This window comes from Corylus avellana, chromosome ca4 (assembly GCF_901000735.1).
Source record: "Corylus avellana chromosome ca4, CavTom2PMs-1.0".
Classification (NCBI taxonomy): Eukaryota; Viridiplantae; Streptophyta; class Magnoliopsida; order Fagales; family Betulaceae; genus Corylus; species Corylus avellana.
In genome coordinates this window covers 15,104,848-15,122,704 of record NC_081544.1, presented here as the reverse complement: position 1 = coordinate 15,122,704, position 17,857 = coordinate 15,104,848, and the positions used below count along the sequence as shown (strand labels likewise).

General features: G+C 37.0%; 2 protein-coding genes and 1 non-coding gene across 3 annotated transcripts; 2 read left to right on the top strand and 1 right to left on the bottom strand.

Annotated features, from left to right (window-relative positions):
• Positions 1-2,775: 2,775 nt before the first annotated feature.
• On the bottom strand, positions 2,776-4,892 carry LOC132178112 (uncharacterized). The gene is made up of 3 exons (XM_059590570.1): positions 4,060-4,892; positions 3,707-3,905; positions 2,776-3,591 (listed from the first exon to the last, which is right to left on the bottom strand). The coding sequence occupies exons 1-3, from the start codon at positions 4,890-4,892 to the stop codon at positions 2,776-2,778; spliced, it is 1,848 nt and encodes a 615-aa protein (XP_059446553.1).
• On the top strand, positions 4,772-4,874 carry LOC132180146 (small nucleolar RNA R71). Its single transcript, XR_009440040.1, has one exon. It is a non-coding gene; the product is annotated as a small nucleolar RNA R71 (small nucleolar RNA).
• Positions 4,893-10,493: 5,601 nt separating the features above from the next.
• Positions 10,494-12,710, top strand: LOC132179985 (uncharacterized). The gene is made up of 2 exons (XM_059592813.1): positions 10,494-10,828; positions 12,380-12,710. The coding sequence occupies exons 1-2, from the start codon at positions 10,607-10,609 to the stop codon at positions 12,608-12,610; spliced, it is 453 nt and encodes a 150-aa protein (XP_059448796.1). The 5' UTR covers positions 10,494-10,606; the 3' UTR covers positions 12,611-12,710.
• Positions 12,711-17,857: the final 5,147 nt, after the last annotated feature.

Here is a 17,857-nt window from a genome sequence, read left to right as displayed (position 1 = left end):
CCTTTGTCTATTCACCTGGAAAGTGCTACCACTCTTCGGATCCTCAATCTCGTTGGCCCCATGAGTAGAAACTGACCGAATGATGAATGGGCCTGTCCATTGAGATTTTAGCTTGCCTGGGAAAAGATGCAGCCGTGAATTGTACAGAAGTACTTTCTGACTAGGCTAGAAAAGATCAATCAAAATGCTTTGGTTATGAGCCTTCTTCATCTGTGCCTTGTATGACCTTGCACAGCTATATGCATCATTCCTCAACTACTCGATCTCATTGAATTGGAGCTTTCTTTATGAGCCAGCCTTCATAATATTGAAGTTCAGCTGCTTGGTGTCCTAATATGCTATATGCTGCAACTCCATAGGAAGGTGACATGCTTTACTGTACACAAGACGATATGGAGACATGCCAATCGGGGTCTTGAATGTTGTACAGTAAGCCCGTAGTGTATCATTCAATCGCAAAGACCAATATCCTTTCTTGTAGGATTGACAGTTTTCACCAAAATTCTCTTAATCTTGTGATTTGAAATCTTGACTTGTCCACTCGTCTGTGGATGATAAGGGGTGGCAACCTTATGCGTGATGAAATACTTCTTCATCAGCTGCTCAAAAATCCTGTTGCAAAAATGCTTGCCCCCATCACTTATGATTGCTCAAGGTGTACCAAAATGAGCAAAGATAGTGTCCTTTAAAAAATGGACCACAACTCTATCGTCATTGGTCTTGCATGCAACAGCCTTGACCCATTTGGACACGTCACAACAACGAGGATATAGAGAAAGCCAAAGGAGTTCGAAAAAGGTCCTATGAAATCAATACCCCATACATAAAAAATGTCCACAATCAATAGATGATTGAGGGGCATAATATTCCTCCTAGAGATACTCCCTAGATTCTGGCAACATTCACATGCAGCACAATATGCACGAGAGTCACGAAAAAGGGTAGGCCAATAAAATCCACACTGCAAAATCTTTGCAGCGGTCTTCTTAGCACTGAAATGGCCACCACAGGCTTGATCATGACAAAATGAGATGACATTGGATTGGTCATGCTCAAGAATACACCTTCCAATGATCTGATCGGAACAATACTTGAATAAATAAGGATCATCCTAGAAGATGTACTTCACCATGGCCATAAATTTTGACTTATCTTGCTGCCCCCCAATGCAAAGGCATTTGGCCGGTGACAAGATAGTGTACTATATTAGCGAACCATAATGCAGGATTGTGAGCAATGTGCATCAATTGCTAATCAGGGAAGGTCTCAGAGATGGGGGTGGCATCTTCAATGAAATCCACAGTCAACCTATACAGATGGTCAGCCACCACATTTTTAGAAACCTTCTTATCACGAATCTCTATGTCGAATTCTTGCAATAACAAGATCCACCGGATGAGACGAGATTTTGCATATTTTTTGGAGAAAAGATACTTCAATGCCGCATGATCCGAGTAGATGATGACTTTCGACCCTAACAAGTAGGATCTGAACATGTCCAACGCAAAAATGACTGCAAGCAACTCTTTTTCAGTTGTGGAGTAGTTGAGTTGTGCGTCGTTTAGTGTCCTGCTTGCATAGAAGATGATGTGGGGGAGTTTATCAACATGCTGCCCCAAAACAGCTCTGACTGTATAATCTGACGCATCACACATGATCTAAAATGGAACACCCCAGTTGGGTGGCTAAATAATGGGTGTGGACGTCAGAATCTTCTTCAGATCCACAAATGCTTTCTTGCAGTCCTCATGAAATACAAATGGGGCATCCTTAACCAACAACTTGCTCAAGGGCCTGGTGATCTTGCTAAAGTCCTAGATGAATCGCCTGTAAAATCCTGCATGGCCCAGAAACGAACGAACCTCCTTTACCGTACATGGGGGTGGAAGGTTGGAAATCAGATCCTCCTTTGCTTGGTCAACCTAAATCCCACGATGAGAGACGACATGCCCTAGTACAATGCCTTGCTTCACCATGAAGTGGTATTTCTCCCAATTAAGCACCAGGTTCTTCTCCTTGCATCACACTAAGACCAAAGTGAGGCAGTGCAGACACTCCATAAAAGATGAACCAAAGACGGAGAAGTCATCCATGAAAATCTCCAAGAAATGCTCTACCATATCCGAGAATATGCTGATCATGCATTGCTGAAAGGTGGCGGGTGCATTGCATAACCCAAAAGGCATGCGACGGTAGGCGAACGTCCCAAATGGACAAGTAAAAGTCATCTTCTTCTAATCTTTGGGGTCCACAGGGACCTAGTTATATCCATAATAACCATCTGAAAAGCAATAGTATTTGTGCCCAGCCAAGTGCTCCACCATCTGATTAATAAATGGAAGTGGAAAATGATCCTTCCTGGTAGCGGCATTTAGTTTGTGGTAGTCTATGCAAACTCTCCATCTTGATTGAACATGAGTTGGGATCAACTCATCATCCTTATTCTTTACTACTGTCAAACTCGCCCGCTTAGGCACTGCATGAATTTGGCTTCTCACTTATTGTCAGAAATTGGATAGATGATGTTTGCATCCAATAACTTAATTACTTCTACTCTCACCACTTCCTACATGGCTGGGTTAAGCCTCCTCTATGGCTCCCTCGATGGCTTGACATTTTCTTCCAAATGTATCTTGTGCATCACCATCGAGGGGCTGATCCCCTTAATATCTTCAATGGTCCAGCCGATAGCCTCCTTGTGCTCTCTCAAAACATCCAATAACTTCTCTTGAGCACCGACCAAATCAGAAGCTATGATCACAGGCAAAGAATCTGCTAGACTGAGGAACTTGTACTTAAGAGTATCTGGTAATGGCTTAAGTTCCTTTTGGGAGGCTTGGGTACTGCTGCCTCCTCCTTCTCATTGCTCACCAGAGGAGCATTCTCTAGAATAGCACCTGCTTGCTCAAGCAACTTGTCTAAGTCCAAATCCTCTCCAAATTGAGCAAGGCATGCCTCCAAGGGGTCCTCCATGCTCGATTCTTCAACCGCGTCCTCAATGATCTCCTCTATCGAGCATACATTCCTTAGTTCATCAAATTCCAATGGTTGCTTCCTGATATGAAAAATATTCAGCTCCACTATCATATTGCCAAAGGAGATCTTCATTATCCCAGTCCTACAATTAATCAGGGCGTTAGCTGTAGCTAAGAATGGCCACCCTAGAATTACCGGCATTTGAATCCCAACATTTGAAATCGGCTCTATGCCTAGCACAATGAAATCCACGGGGAAATAAAACTTATCAACTTTAATCAAGGCATCCTTGATTATTCCCCGTGGAACCTTCCTTGACTTGTCAGCCAATTGGAGTGTCCTCGATGTGGGCTTCAACTCCCCTAACCTTAATGGTAAGTAGACTGAGTAGGGCAAAAGATTCATACTTGCTCCAAGATCCAATAATGCCCTCTCAATTTGGCTGACTCCTATCATGCAAGAAATAGTAGGATACCGAGGGTCCTTGTACTTAATGGGCAACTTGCATTGCAGGATTGAGCTAACCGGCTCAGTCAGGAATGCCTTCTTTGGGACATTCGTCTTCCTCTTGACAATTATCAAGTCCTTCAAGAACTTGGCATAAGACGACACTTGCTGGATGGCATCCAAAAATGGGATATTGATCTGGACTTGCTTGAATACCTCCAGAATGTCTTCAAACTTCCCTCCTTTCTTAGGTCAACCTTTCAGGGTAAGGTGCTTTAGGCACAAATGACCTAGGAGGGTCCTCAACAGCTGGTGTGGCTTTAGATGGCTCAGGATCTCTCTTATCCTTGTTGCCACTCTCTTGCCCTTGTGGCACAGCAGGGTTCTCTTTTGGAAGAACCACTTGATTGTCCACTTGTCTCCCTGACCTTAGTGTGACAATTGATTGCACCTGCTCTTGCCCGTGTGTAGGACCTGATGAACTTCCAATTGCATACTATCCCTTCAGGTTAGGCACGGTCTGACTAGGAAACTTTCCTTTCTCTGTTTCACCCAAGTGACTTGCGATTTGTCCCATCTAACTCTCCAGCTTGGCAATCGCTTGGGTGTTGATCATTGTCACACTCCTCACTTCACTGATGGATTGGCCGGTCATCTTCATGAAATTCTTTAGAGTTTCCTTCAATGACTGTGAGACCGACACTGGCGCTTGAGTGGGAGCTTGGTAAGTAGGTGATGGTTTTGGCTGGGCCGAGCGACAATGAGTAGGAACCGGTGGAAAGCCGAGAGGGTATTGATTGTGAGCATGATGAGGGGCTCCTCCTTGATTCACTGGTTGGTTCTACTTCCATGAAAAAAATAGGGTGGTTTCGCCACCCTAGATTGTATGTCACAGAGTATGGTCCATTTGATTGCTTTCGATAGTTGTTGAAAGCGTTCACTTGTTCCATAGGATACTCGGCAAAAGCTGGCATAGATGGACAATTTTGTGCTAACTGCATAGGACTAGCATAGGTGGAACAGTTATCAACATTGAAAGTGTTGGCAGCATTGATGGACTGACCCACAGTGAGAGCATCAACCTTCTTGGTGAGGGCATCTATCTTTATGCTCAAATCAGTGTCCTCCTTAATCTCATAGATGCCTCCTTTCTTGGGAGCACAAGTGGACCAATCCTGACAACTCGAAAAATCCCACTGCTGTGAGTTGTCGGACAACTTGTCCAATGCATTATAGACTTCATACCCAGTTAGACTAAAAAATGCCCCCCCATTTATTGACTCGATCATGCTACAGTTGGATTGGGTCAATCCTTGGCAGAAGAATTGAACGAGTCTCCACTTCTCATATCCATGATGAGGGCACTTAATCAGCGGATCCTTAAAACGCTCCCAACTCTCAAAAAAATTTTCGTCTTCTTCCTGAGTGAAAGAGCTAATCTCCTTTTGGCTCTCATTCACTTTCGTCATGGGGAAAAACTTGTTATAAAACTTCCTCAACATGATTTCTCATGATGTAATTGATCCGGGCGTGTTGGAATCCAACCATGCCCTGACTTTATCGTACAGGGAGAAAGGGAAAAGTCTAAAGTGGACAGATTCTTCAGAGAAATTCTGAAATTTGAAGGTGGCACAGATGTCCTTGAATTTCTTTACATGACTGTAAGGATTTTCAAGTTCAATGCCATGGAAGGAGGGTAGAAGTTGGATGACGTGTGGCTTCAAATCAAAGTGGGTAGCATTGGTTGGTGGCAACGCTATGCACGAAGGGGAGTTTGTTGCAACTGGTGCGAACAAATACCTAAGTGATATGGTGTAGTCCACATTCCAAGCTCTAGCTTGCTCCACATTTTTCAGCTCTAGCATCCTCATTCTCAACCGTAGGCTACTGCACATTTTGGGGTACGTTTTCCATTTCAACTCTATTCTCACTCTCAACAGGTGCTCTCCGATTTCTCCTAAGGGTTCTATCAATGTTGGGATCTAAGGGTAACAAATTTAAGTTTAGGGATCTCCGACCAAGCGTACACCAAACAACAAATGCTCAAACAAACTCACTAAACAAAAATAAAATATTCACAAAAACGAAGAACAACCAACAAAAGATAATGTAACAAAAAATATATACAAAAATAAACCAAAAGGAAAACGCTAAAACTGTACATAGCTGCTTTTGGTCTATTGTTGCTGGTTGCAGAGGTGCGCTCAATTGCAGGTAAGCTGCGATCGATCCTAGACGTGCTGGTGTGCTCGAGCGGCGATGGCTTGCGCTTGAGCGTCGGTCTGCTGTGTACTCGATTGCAAGTGTGGAAATGTTGAGCATAGGCGAGTGGACAGTGCTACGAAAGGCCCGAGTGCGCTCGAGCACAGGTGAGACACGCTCGATCGCACTGGCAGGGACCTGATTTTTGCCAAACTTGCAACAAAATTCAAAAACAACTTTTTTATTTTTTATTTTATTTTTTTAAGATCAGAATTGTAGAAACAACAAAAAATGAAAATAAAATAAAAATTAAAAATTGCAAAAGACAAATAAAACAAAAATCTAACTAACTAGTAGAAAAACAAAATTAATTTTTACAAACCAAATAAATCTCTGGCAACGACGCCAAAACTTGATGTTTGCAAATTTAATAGCTCGCAAGTGCACGAGTTGTGTGTAGTGTAGTGTTCAAGTCCGAGGTCGAACCACAGGGAGTTGTGTTGCAAAAATTAATTTATATTTAAACTAACTCTATTTTAACTTGGTTCTGCAATTTTAAATAATGTCGTGCAAAATAAAATAAACTAATTAAAATGATTAAAAACAATTAATGGAAAAACACTAAGGTTTTCCGAATCCACCTCGCCAAATCAAACAACACATTCTTGCATTTTATACATACAACTGACAAACATTAAGTTTTATACATTATTTGAATTTGTAGACATGCATATTAAATCATTCGATGAATCCAACCGTTAAACGAATCACAACGAATATCCAATTGAGATCAAATCATCTACTGTATCCGTTTGATATACAAATCACAATGGATAGCCGTTCTCAATAAGATCATTTGATGTATCCTTGGATTAAATACAACGAATATAAAACTTTGCATGAATAAAAGACATAACATTCAAACAAATGACATTAATCAAGCAATTGAATTGAATTTGAACAACAATTTGATCAAACATCAAATTGTATACATAAAACGACAAGAACGTGATTGTTTATTAATGATGAGGCTTCGTCTTCAACGTTAGTTGAAGGTCTTAGCCTCTCATGGTTACAAAACTCATATTAAAAATGAAGTAAAATCATAGAAAACCTAAAACTTACAATGAGAAACGTAGACGGAGCGTAAGAACGACAATGGGTCAAAAAATAGCTCTAAAAGGCACCTCCAATGTGTGTTTACAAAAGAAAATGTGATATTTAAACTAAAAATTAGGGCTTCAACGCTGCTAGGTCTGTGCGGGTGCGCTCGAGCGCCCTTAAGCATGTGTTAGGGTGTCTGTGGCACAACTCTTGGGTGTTGCGCGTCTGGGTGATGGAACAAGTGCGCTCGATCGCAGTCTCCTTGCGCTCGAGTGCACTTCCAGAGAATGCTCTACTTCACTTCTTCAATTTCTTCACAATTTCCACACCAAAGACCGCAGTTTTCTCTCAATGACTTGCAAAACACTTAAAACGCCAAAACTACCCAAAAAATCAGAAAATAACAAAGCTAAGGATTTAACAAATACAAGTTAAGGGGCCCAAATATGCAATATTTGGCACTCATTAGTAAGAGCACTAGCAGCAGACGCCCTATATGCCATTATCTTCCTTATGTTTAGGGAAAATTTCAAAAAAACCACAAAAACTTACTCACAACAGATTCCTTACATTTAACCTACCCTCAAGGGTTACTACAGTGTTTTCCAATGTCTTGGGAACCAAAAGTGGTTCCCTAGACATTATTTTAATATAAACATTTATCTTTCATCTCTCCTATTTGACCCTTTTGTTTTTAATTGGGGAATATGTTGGGATTTTGTGAAAAAAGTGAGGGTAGGTAGGGAACTTGTATTTTGTAAAAAAAATAATATTTTAATGGTATAAGAAAAATGTAAAGGAAGCTATTATGAAATATATTTTCACATGGAAGCAAAAAGTAGTTATGTGCCCTAAACTTAGGGAAAATTGAAGGGAAGCTGCTGCTAGTGCTCTAACTAGTACTTTTCGGTTATGCTATAGACTTAAGAGTCTTGATGTATGCTTGCACATTAAGGTATAGCATGGATCCCTTGTAAAGATGATATGTATTGTGTGATTTTAGCTACTTTGATGATCCTTGGTAGATTTTTTGGTTGTAATAATTAATGTCTATAAAATTTTCATATTTCTTCTGCTTAGTATCTTTTGTTTGAGGAGTAGAGATCCCTTCGTCTTGTTCCTCGCGGAATAAGGCTAGGAGACGAACTGTGAAGTTAATTACCAGTTAATTAATTTTTCGTGGCGTTACACTTATGCATGTGGGTTGAGTTGTGCTTGATCCCATCAGAAGTGAGCTCGAGCCCACTTCTTCAGCATCTCAAAAAATCATGTTTTAAGCCCGAAATCATTGGAATTTCTTGTATTCTCCCTAAGAACTTGAAAACATGGAAAATAACACAAAATCAAAAAGATAACCTTGCTAAGGAATTAACATATACAAATTAAGGAGCTTGAATGTGTAATATTCAGCTCTTATCAGCTTTCCGACCATATTGAAGGGGCACACCCGAAGATGATTCAACATCATGCAGCCAAGTACCATGAACTCTTTTATAGAATTGTGCTAGCGTTTTGTAGAACAATTTAAAGGTGGGCAAAGGCACAGAAGGATAACTGTCTATTGTTAGGGATTATACCTTAAAACTCAATTTTTTTTTGTATGACATTTTGATTAATAATAAAGTTGTTTATTTTCCGAGACTTACAAGAATATTGTATGTTAAACACACAATTAGCTTTTTATGTGGTATTTTCTAGTTTCAAGCCATAGTACCACAATCAGTCATAATAAACTTTTGTGTTCTTGTACTAAGGCTCTATTTCTTTTGACGTAAAATGCTTTCCATCGAAAAGTATTTTCAACAGAAAATATTTTCCTGAAAAATGATTTATTGGAAAACATTTTGCAGTGTTTGGTGCGTACGGAAAATCACAAAATTATATATATATAAAATCATATTAAATTCTAAATTACGAAAATGTCCTAATCAAGTCTTAGAGGTGTGCTAATAGAGTCCATAAAAGACCCCAGTGCGACTCACCTGGGACCCACTCGGACCCCGTCGGGATCAGCCCGAGGCCATGGCAGGACTCCCCCAAGACCCGATAGGGACATTTTCGTGATTTTGTGTACACGCCAAATACTAGAAATTGTTTTCAGCAGAAACATTTTCTGACGTCGAGGGCCTTGCCTGATTTTCGATAAATGCCAAATACCGGAAATGTCTTTTAAGAAATCATTTTCAAGGAAAATGTTTTTCCGCCGAAAATATTTTCCCACGTCAAGTCTCGGTGGGGTCTTGGTCAAGTCCCGAGCGAGCCCCAATGAGGTCCCGAGCAGGTCCAATCGAGTCTCGGGCAAGTCTCGGGTGGGTCTTGGTGGGGTCCCGATCAGATCTCGGGCAGGTTCGGTTGTGTCGTGGTCAAGTCCCAGTGGTGTCCTAGGCAGGTCTTGGTAGGGTCCTTCGATTTGAGAATGAGATGTTCAAAGCCGAAAAATGGTTTACGGTTTTCAAAAATTAAAAAAGAATTTTTGGTTAAAGGGAAAATATTTCCCATGTACTATTATTTTACGTTGTATCAAATACCCAAAAATACGAAAAACATTTTCCGTAAATCGTTTTACAGCAACACAAACGGGCCCTAAGTTCCGAAGATCAAAGCTCTTGTTGAATAATTTGGACATAAAAAAATAACAAAACAATTTTGATTTTGTTTTTTAAACTTGGAAACAATTTTTCAAAAATTGTAAAACCACATGAATTAGCCTGTTTCCAACACGTTATCACCCACGTCATTGATTGTGCAATATGAATCTTGACCTTTCATTTTATTAACAGAAGTATATATATATTCTTTATTTTATAAAGTCTTAACAATTATTTTAAAATTAAAAAAAAAAAATTGAAAAGAAGCATGATAGTGTGGTATAGATATTCAATAAGATTTACGAGAATCCCTTCTCCAATCAGGGGGCGCCAACAATGAAGAGTATATACCACCACACGTCTCCGATTGACGAACTTGTTTATTGACGGCAAACAACTGTTTTTTAATTTTCTTTTAGGATAGAAATGCGAAATAAGTCCATAGGGTTTACATGATTAAACAATTAACTCCATGTTGTATTGAAATAAATTCAGAGGTATATGAGACATGCCAAAAAATTAATTTAGTCCTTACAATACAATCAAATTCCGCCGCTAATGTGAGATTGAATTAAATGCAACAAGTGTCACAATTTTATTGGTTCTGACATTTCACGTATCAAAATCTAATAAGTCAGTGAATAAAATTTGGCTATAAGGACTAAATTGTATATTTGACATATCTCAAAAACCTTTAAGTTCATTTTGATACGAGAAGGAACTAATTGCAAAAAATAGGAATAAACATTAAGAGACATAAGTGTAATTTTTTTTTTTTAAACACGTCCGAACAAGGGGAGGGAAAGGGGGAAGGAGAATTCGAATTAATAACCTCTACTTCATGAAACATGATTCCTAACCGTCTGAGCCGCCAAGACCAAAAGTCGAATATTTGGAGCCGTAAAGAGACAGATGAAATGAATTTTCTATATTTGGATCTATATTGGGCAATTTTTAAATTTACAAAAAGACAGAGAAAGGGTTGGATTAAGTGTATTGTAATTGAACAGACAGGCCAAGATTGACGACGAGACAGCTGTTTAGAATCATAAAGAAGTGCTAAATATACATAGAATCCAACCAATGGCAACCGCTGGCCTCCTCAAATCTATCCAGGCCATGGAAAAGTCTGTCACCTGTAACAACCCTTTATAAGCCAATCCCCATTGTCTCTTCACAAATCAATTTTCCTTTTTTCTTGTCTTCTTCAACCTTTCTCTCACTAGCGTATAGGGAGAGGGAAAGAGAAAGAGAAAGACAAAAAGAGAGAAGATTATTTAGATTCAAGGATGGGTAATTGTGCTGGTTCGCCCAAAACCAAGGGAGACAACGATGCGCTGCCGGCACCTGAGCCGGCCAAGGACGAGTTGGCGCAGGTGATCGACGAGGAGCCCAAGCTTCAGCCTGAAGAGAAGAAGGAAGATGGACATGATGACAAACAGAACCATGGTGGCGACAACTCCGTCGTCGATGACAATAACGCCTCGTCTCTTGTCTCCTTGCTCGATGAGGTATTTTTTTTTTGGAAATTGAGACGGTTATTAAATTTCGTCAAATATTTTTTATTTTTATTTTTTCGCAGAAACCCAACATAAAATATAAGTTCATACACACGAAAATTTAAAATTTAATTGTAATTTATTTGAAATTTTAATAATATTTTTCACTTATTATAAATTAATATAAAACAATTTAAAAAAAAAAAAAATTCAAAGATCAGTTGAAATTGTCATGTGGGATAAAAATTTGATTTCTACGATTATTGTTTCATATAATCTTAGGAGTTGAGAGAAAAAGAGAGAGTACGAAGACCTTATATTTTCAATCAAACTCCCATAAACCATTATTTTATGCCTTGTAAACATTATTTTTTTTTATCAACCGAGCAATATTTTACGTTGCGTCAAACACTCAAAATATTTTACATGAAAACAAACGGTCCAAATCTCCTTGTTTATTTATTGAAAATATTTGTTTTCTATCTTTTGTCCGTCTCTTATTCATCTCCGGAAAAAAATAAGCAAATACAATATGTGAAGACATAACACATTCAACCGGTAATGTTAGGGCTATTCTCTATTGTTGGAAAAGAAAGGAGCAACAAATGTTAAATCTTGTTTGAGTTTGCTTTTGAATGAAAAAGTACAAACTACCCTTATGCTAATTTTGCTAACTAAATTGAAATCAAAGTTATTATTGCCAATTAACTTTGGAGGGTGACCCTATTTTTCATTATATATCTTTTATTTTTTTCCTCCCCGACCTTGAATTTTTGTTTTTTGTTTTTGTATTGCAAAACATATAGATAGAACCAAATATCAAGTCAATTAAGTGCTCAGGTTAGTTAAATTACTATTTATTTTAAAAGTTTAAGTTAAAAGGAAATGTTTAAATTAATAATTTAATGTGAAAACTTCACTTATTCTTATGAATTGTCATTCATTTTGCAATGTTCTACCTAAAGTTCAAAACTTCTTAATTTAGTGTATTAAACTTTAAATTTTTTTCAATGTCCCTCTCCGTTAAGATTTTCTGTTAAATCCCAAAAAAAATTTCAAAACACCCCATTTTTTTTTTTTAGAAAAAATATTTAATTTTTTTTGCAAAGATTGAGAAATGGGTATTTTTACAAATATCATTAAATTCGGACCAATGCCTTAATCTTTGCATTTTTTTTTTCCTAAAACAAATTGGGGTATTTTGAGAAAAGTTAATATATGGGTGAGATTGCAAACAATTGAAAAATTGATACACTAAATTGAGAGAAATTGAACTTTAGGGAAAACATTGCAAAAGTGATGACAATTTAGGAGGATTAAGTGAAGTTTTTCCTAATTATAATTATATTCTAGTACTTTTCTACATATGGGCTCAAACCTTTTACTAATAAGTGAAGTCCAACACTTAAAATATTTAATTGAAATTCAAATGAGACTCTCAATTACTTTGTTAAAGTATACATCATTGTTTTCTAAAAATAAATGGTTACTGATTTCTAAAAAATTAAACTAATAAAAAATAATTATTTTAATTATTTAATTAATATTCTACATCTTTTACAGAAGGAAAAAAAGAAAGAAGCAAAAGAGAATGAAAGGGCAATCGAAGTTCCATCAGAAAGTAAAGAAGAAGAAAAGCCAAAGACTGAGGAGGAGGTGGAGGCAAAGGAAGAAGAGAAGCCAAAGACTGATCATGAAGTAAAGGTTGAAGGTGAAGCAGCCATGAAAGCATTTGAGGCTCCAGCAGATGCAAAAGCCGGCGAAGCAGAGGAGAAGAAAGCAGCAGATAATTAAGTGCTTGTGTCCATGTAATTTTAAGAGGCCATTTACAGAAAAATGCAGCTTTTATTTCTATTTTGTTCCCAAGAGAAATTCAGTGATGTGGTGCTTCATTATTTCGTCAACAATTTTATTTTCCAAAGACTGTTGATTTCTGTTGCTTCTCAATTGATTTTTTTTTTTTTTTTTTTTATTTTTTTATTTTTTAACACTTTGCAGTCCAACCACAAATACACTCTAGCATGGTGTGGAATAATGTTGATAAACCCTGGTCCCTACCTCTAATTCAAGGGTTATAAATAAGTAGTTATAAACTCGATTTGAATTTAATTATTTCATTTACTATATGAAATGAGCTCAAATAATTATTTTGGCTAGATTATTAAATGAGTCTAAGGGCTTGTTTGGGATTGCGTTTGTGGGGTCTAAAAGCGTGTTTAACACTCAAAAAGTCCATTTGAAGAAAAAATGCTTGTTTGGTAAAAAGTTTAAAAGTGTTTTTAAGGGTTCAAAAAGTAAAAAACGGTCAAAACGCACTTTTGACAAAAACTTAAAAATAAAGCTTTTGTCAAAAAGCGCTAAGAACAAAAAACTCTATTTAACTGGCATAATCCCATATATATATATATATATATATATATATATATATGTTTGGTTCACACTCAATTCCTCAAACCAATCCACAACACTTTTCTTTTCCACATCCAGGGACCAATCTCTATGAGCAACGGTTCACCTCTCTTGAAACTTAGTTTACTCAACTCTCCCATATATCAATCTCCTCATCCAGCAATCCCACCAGCTTCAATCAAATGCAAAATCAGAGTTAACCTGTCACCATGAATCACCTCTAGAGAAGAACCAGCCTCCCAAGAAGACCGGTCATATGATACCCTGCAAAATTAACACCTATAGATCGAAATAATATAACGACGACGACAATAACTTATTATTTAATCATTTGCACATTTTAATTTGATATTAAATAGCTTGCCTTTCAAACAATATAAAAAGAATATCCTGAAATATTTTGAGAGAAACTCTGTTTGGTTAACTTACACAAAACAGAGAAGATGATTTTATATTTATAGAGAGACTCATGGAATCGTTTTACACAATAAATTACATAGGGTTCTGATACACAAAAGAGTACCACGTGGATACAATACAAAGAGAAAACTAAAGCAATAAGAGAAAACTGAAACAAAAAATGTTATATAATGTTGCCATAGGTTCAGCTGTTCAGAGTAGTTGCTGTTGCTCAAATACTGGAAAAGAGGAGCAGCTGCATGAAAAGATGGAGTGCGTGAATCAAGGGAGTTGATCTGTCCAACATCTTGAATTGAGGGCCATTGTGGGCTGTCAATTAGCCTGGAGGAAAGGAAGGAGAGATGGCTTGAGCTAGTTTCTTCTATGTCCTTAACACCCCCCTCCCCCCGCGCGGGCAAATTGATGGGTTGTGGAACAACCCTCAATTTGTTACACAATAGGCATAACCTAAGAGCAGTATAGCCTTTGGTGAAGAGGTCTGCTAACTGATTAAGTGTGGAAATGTATTGAATTTGAATATCTCTATTGGTAACCTTTTCCCGAATGAAGTGGACATCCACTTCGATGTGTTTGGTGCGGGCATAAAAAACAGGGTAGGAGGCAAGGGCTCCCATGTTATCACACCATAGAATAGGGGGAGAAGAAAGAGGAATCTATAGCTCTTGAAGAAGCATGCGAATCCAGAATAGGTCAGCAGTGGCTAGGGACATTGATCGATATTCTGCTTCAGTACTTGAACGAGAGACAGCATGCTGTTTCTTGGTTGACCAAGAAATTAGATTGGTCAGCCAAGAAAGTTGATATTTTAATTAATTCTAAGTGAAATCAACAATCTCCGTGGGAACGATCTCTTACTTTCTGCACTATACTACTGTTTTGATCTTGTGCACTTGCGAGTTAAAACATACCAATTATTATCTATTAATTTAGGTAGTATTTGGCACAACACCAATTAAAATCACAAAATGCATTGAGGGTGATGGATCCTTTGTTGTAGAAGAGACCATGATCAGTTGAGCCTTTAAGATTTCTCAAGACCTTTTTTGCAGTTGTCCAATGAGTTGTGGTGGGATTGTGCATGTGTTGGCATAGTTGGTTGACAGAATAAGCCAAATCAGGTCAAGACAGAGTGACATACTGTAAAGCACCCACTACATGTTGGAATTTAGTAGGATCTTGAAGGGGTTCACCATCAAACTTAGACATTTTGGAACCAGCAATGCATGGAGTAGGTGAGGACTTGCAATTGGTCATATTCACTCAGTGCAGAAGGTCTAGAATGTATTTGGATTGTCTGAGGTGAAGTCCTATTGAGTTCCTCACTGCTTGGATTCCAATAAAATAGCTAAGAGCCTTGTTGTGCCAAATACTACATAAATTAATAGATAATATTTAGTACGTTTTAACTCGTAAGTGCACAAGATCAAAACAATAGTATAGTGCAGCAAGTACGAGATCTATCCCACGGAGATTGTTGATTTGATTTAGAATTGATTAAAATATCAAAGTTGTCATGAAATTGATATTGATATATGAAAAAGAAATAAAGATAAAGATAAAGGTAGGGCTTTGATATCCACCACTAATCATGCTCAAATAATATAACAATATGACAATGATTCAATCATATTATGAATACTTAATGTTTGCCAACCTAAGGGTATGAGTGTCAACTCCTTAAGCTATTGATTTTCCTAAGCAACAAATTAGGCATGAGTGTCTACTCTAATTCTTTTCTTTTTTAAAGAATTTAGCATGGGTGTCTACTAAGTTAAACTTTAAGAAAGCATAAAATTGTGGAAATCGATAAACACATGAGGCCTAGGGCATGGGTGTCTACTCCCGGTTCCCCATGTAGATTAACCCAAGAATCCAGTGTAGATTTCTTTTGTTACTCTTATTAAACCTAGGACTTGATCATCCAAATTGATTTAATTAACTAGTTCATACCACATGCATATGTTGATCAGACAAACACATATGAGGAATTCAATAAAACAGGAATTAATCAAGTTAAATATCACAACATGATCATCATAAAGGAACCAATATTGAAATATTAAATAAACATAATTAGGGCTTCAATCTAGCCCTACTAAAGAGTTAGTTACACATAATTAAATAAAACTAAACAAGAAAGGGAAAGAAAGAACCGAAAACCGCTCCTAGAAGTAGCCTCCAAATTCCTCTCCCAAAGTTGTGTCTATTCTAGGATCCTCCAATTGTGAGGTTTAGAGGTCTATTTATGTAACATCCCCAGCCCGTTAGGGTTAGGTTTGTTAAAAATTTCTTACTCGCAAAGATCCATAAGGTTTATCAACTAACAATACTAGGATAAAAATGAATGCATGAAAGTCTAGAATATCATGTCCAAAATTAATAACTAAACTGAAATATCTATGCTTAACAAAAATATGTCTCATCACTCTCTGAAAGAAAACTGTGCCAATGCACTTATTAACTTGACTAATATGAAATCATAAGAAATCCTAAATCCGCCCCCATTCCGGCCTCCTAATGCAACCTGTTCACCACCTGAAACAAGAAATAAAACTAATGAGCCCAAAGGGAGCCTAGTAAGTGAAATCCACAACCATAAGCAGTTTTACTTCTTGTCTCGTTTTGAAAAATGGAACTCATAACTACATATGTTCCCAGTATATTTTTTAAGAAAACAGAAAGCAAATAAAATATATTATCATCAATAAAGTTTATCATAATTTTTATCTCATACTAGGGCCTATATATACTGTTACCCTTGTATACTAGGGTTGTGCGGTCCTTGCGACCTGGGATGAGATACTATGGCCGCAGCCCCGTCCCCTGGCCAGCCGATTAACTCTGGGTGCACTCAGCATGGCAAAAAAAACTATGATGGAACCACCTTCTGGCAAAGTCTCTTTCAGCTGTTGTGCCTCCATCCTTAGCATCGGTACTGAGCTTCTCTCTTGTTTCTCTTGGGCCAAAAATACACTCCTCCCTACATATGCCCTCATTTTATAACTCTTTTATCATTTCTTGTACTTCTCTAGGGCAACATGTAGGAGGGTTTATCATCATTTTCTCAAAATCTCTTATAAACATCATTATTTTCACAAAGTTTTTTTTTCTCAAACTTGTCATGCATGCAACATAATTTCATAGTATAAACAAAATAATCATTTGCAGTTTGAAACAAAAATTACATAAATAGCATGACATGATAATTTCTTTGGAAGGGATAGTAAATTCACTTACCTCTTGACTGCAACAAAATTTTCCTCTGACTGCTAACTAATCTCCTGAAGGAAATATAGACACATTACTACCCTCATACACGTCACAACAAAACATTTTACTACTATTATGAGTTGGCTTGCTAATCAATTGAGAATGAACTTACTTAGGTATTTAGGTATGTGTTCTCATAAAATTTCCATAATTTATTTTATTGAGTAGTACTCCTTTATATATATATATATATATATATATATATATATATATATAAAACTCTACCATGCATGTATATATATACCTCCGTCAGAATGCTATATATATGAAAAACCTGTAACTTTATATGTGTTGATATATTTTAAGGTACTATATATATATATATACCTTGAATCATTATATGTATATATTGAAACATTCCAGATGTACATATATTTGAAATCCTTCAAATCATTATATGTATATACATATTTTGGAACAATCTAGATGTACGTATATATTAAAAATACTACAACTCATTATATATATACTTTAAAGTACTCATGTATATATATTTATAAATCCTTCAAATCATTATATATATATATGGCTGCACGTGAGGAGAAAAAGAAGAAAACAAATCTCTCTTTTTTCCCACTACAAGACCACATGGCAACCAAGGCAAGAAGATACTAAAATTTGACAAAACACTTATGCTCTCAATTCAGTATATATATATATATATATATAAGAAGAAGAATGAAACAACATGTGAGGCAAAACCATACCTGACGCACAATAGGGAGAGTGACGTGAGGAGAAAAAGGTGAGCGGCAGGGAAAATTCTTTTTTCTTTTTTTTTTTTTCTTCCTTTCTCTCTTCCTTTCTTGGTGTGCGGCAAGAGTTTGTTTCATCCCATTAAATAGGCTTTACAAAAGAGACAGAAAATAGGTTTTGAGGAGCTTAGGTTTGTTTGTTTGTTTGTTTGTTTTTTTTTTTTTTTTTTTTAAAAAAAAAAAAGTC

What these genes read in the sequence shown, in the direction of transcription:
- LOC132179985 (XM_059592813.1), top strand. Translation starts at nt 10,607, where the DNA reads ATGGGTAATTGTGCTGGTTCGCCCAAAACCAAGGGAGACAACGATGCG. An exon ending in TTGTCTCCTTGCTCGATGAG is followed by an intron (nt 10,829 to 12,379) that starts GTATTTTTTTTT and finishes CATCTTTTACAG; the next exon opens with AAGGAAAAAAAGAAAGAAGC.
- LOC132178112 (XM_059590570.1), bottom strand. Translation starts at nt 4,892, where the DNA reads ATGACGAAAGTGAATGAGAGCCAAAAGGAGATTAGCTCTTTCACTCAG. An exon ending in GATGACCGGCCAATCCATCA is followed by an intron (nt 3,906 to 4,059) that starts GTGAAGTGAGGA and finishes TGCAATTGGAAG; the next exon opens with TTCATCAGGTCCTACACACG. An exon ending in AGGACCCTCCTAGGTCATTT is followed by an intron (nt 3,592 to 3,706) that starts GTGCCTAAAGCA and finishes GATGCCATCCAG; the next exon opens with CAAGTGTCGTCTTATGCCAA.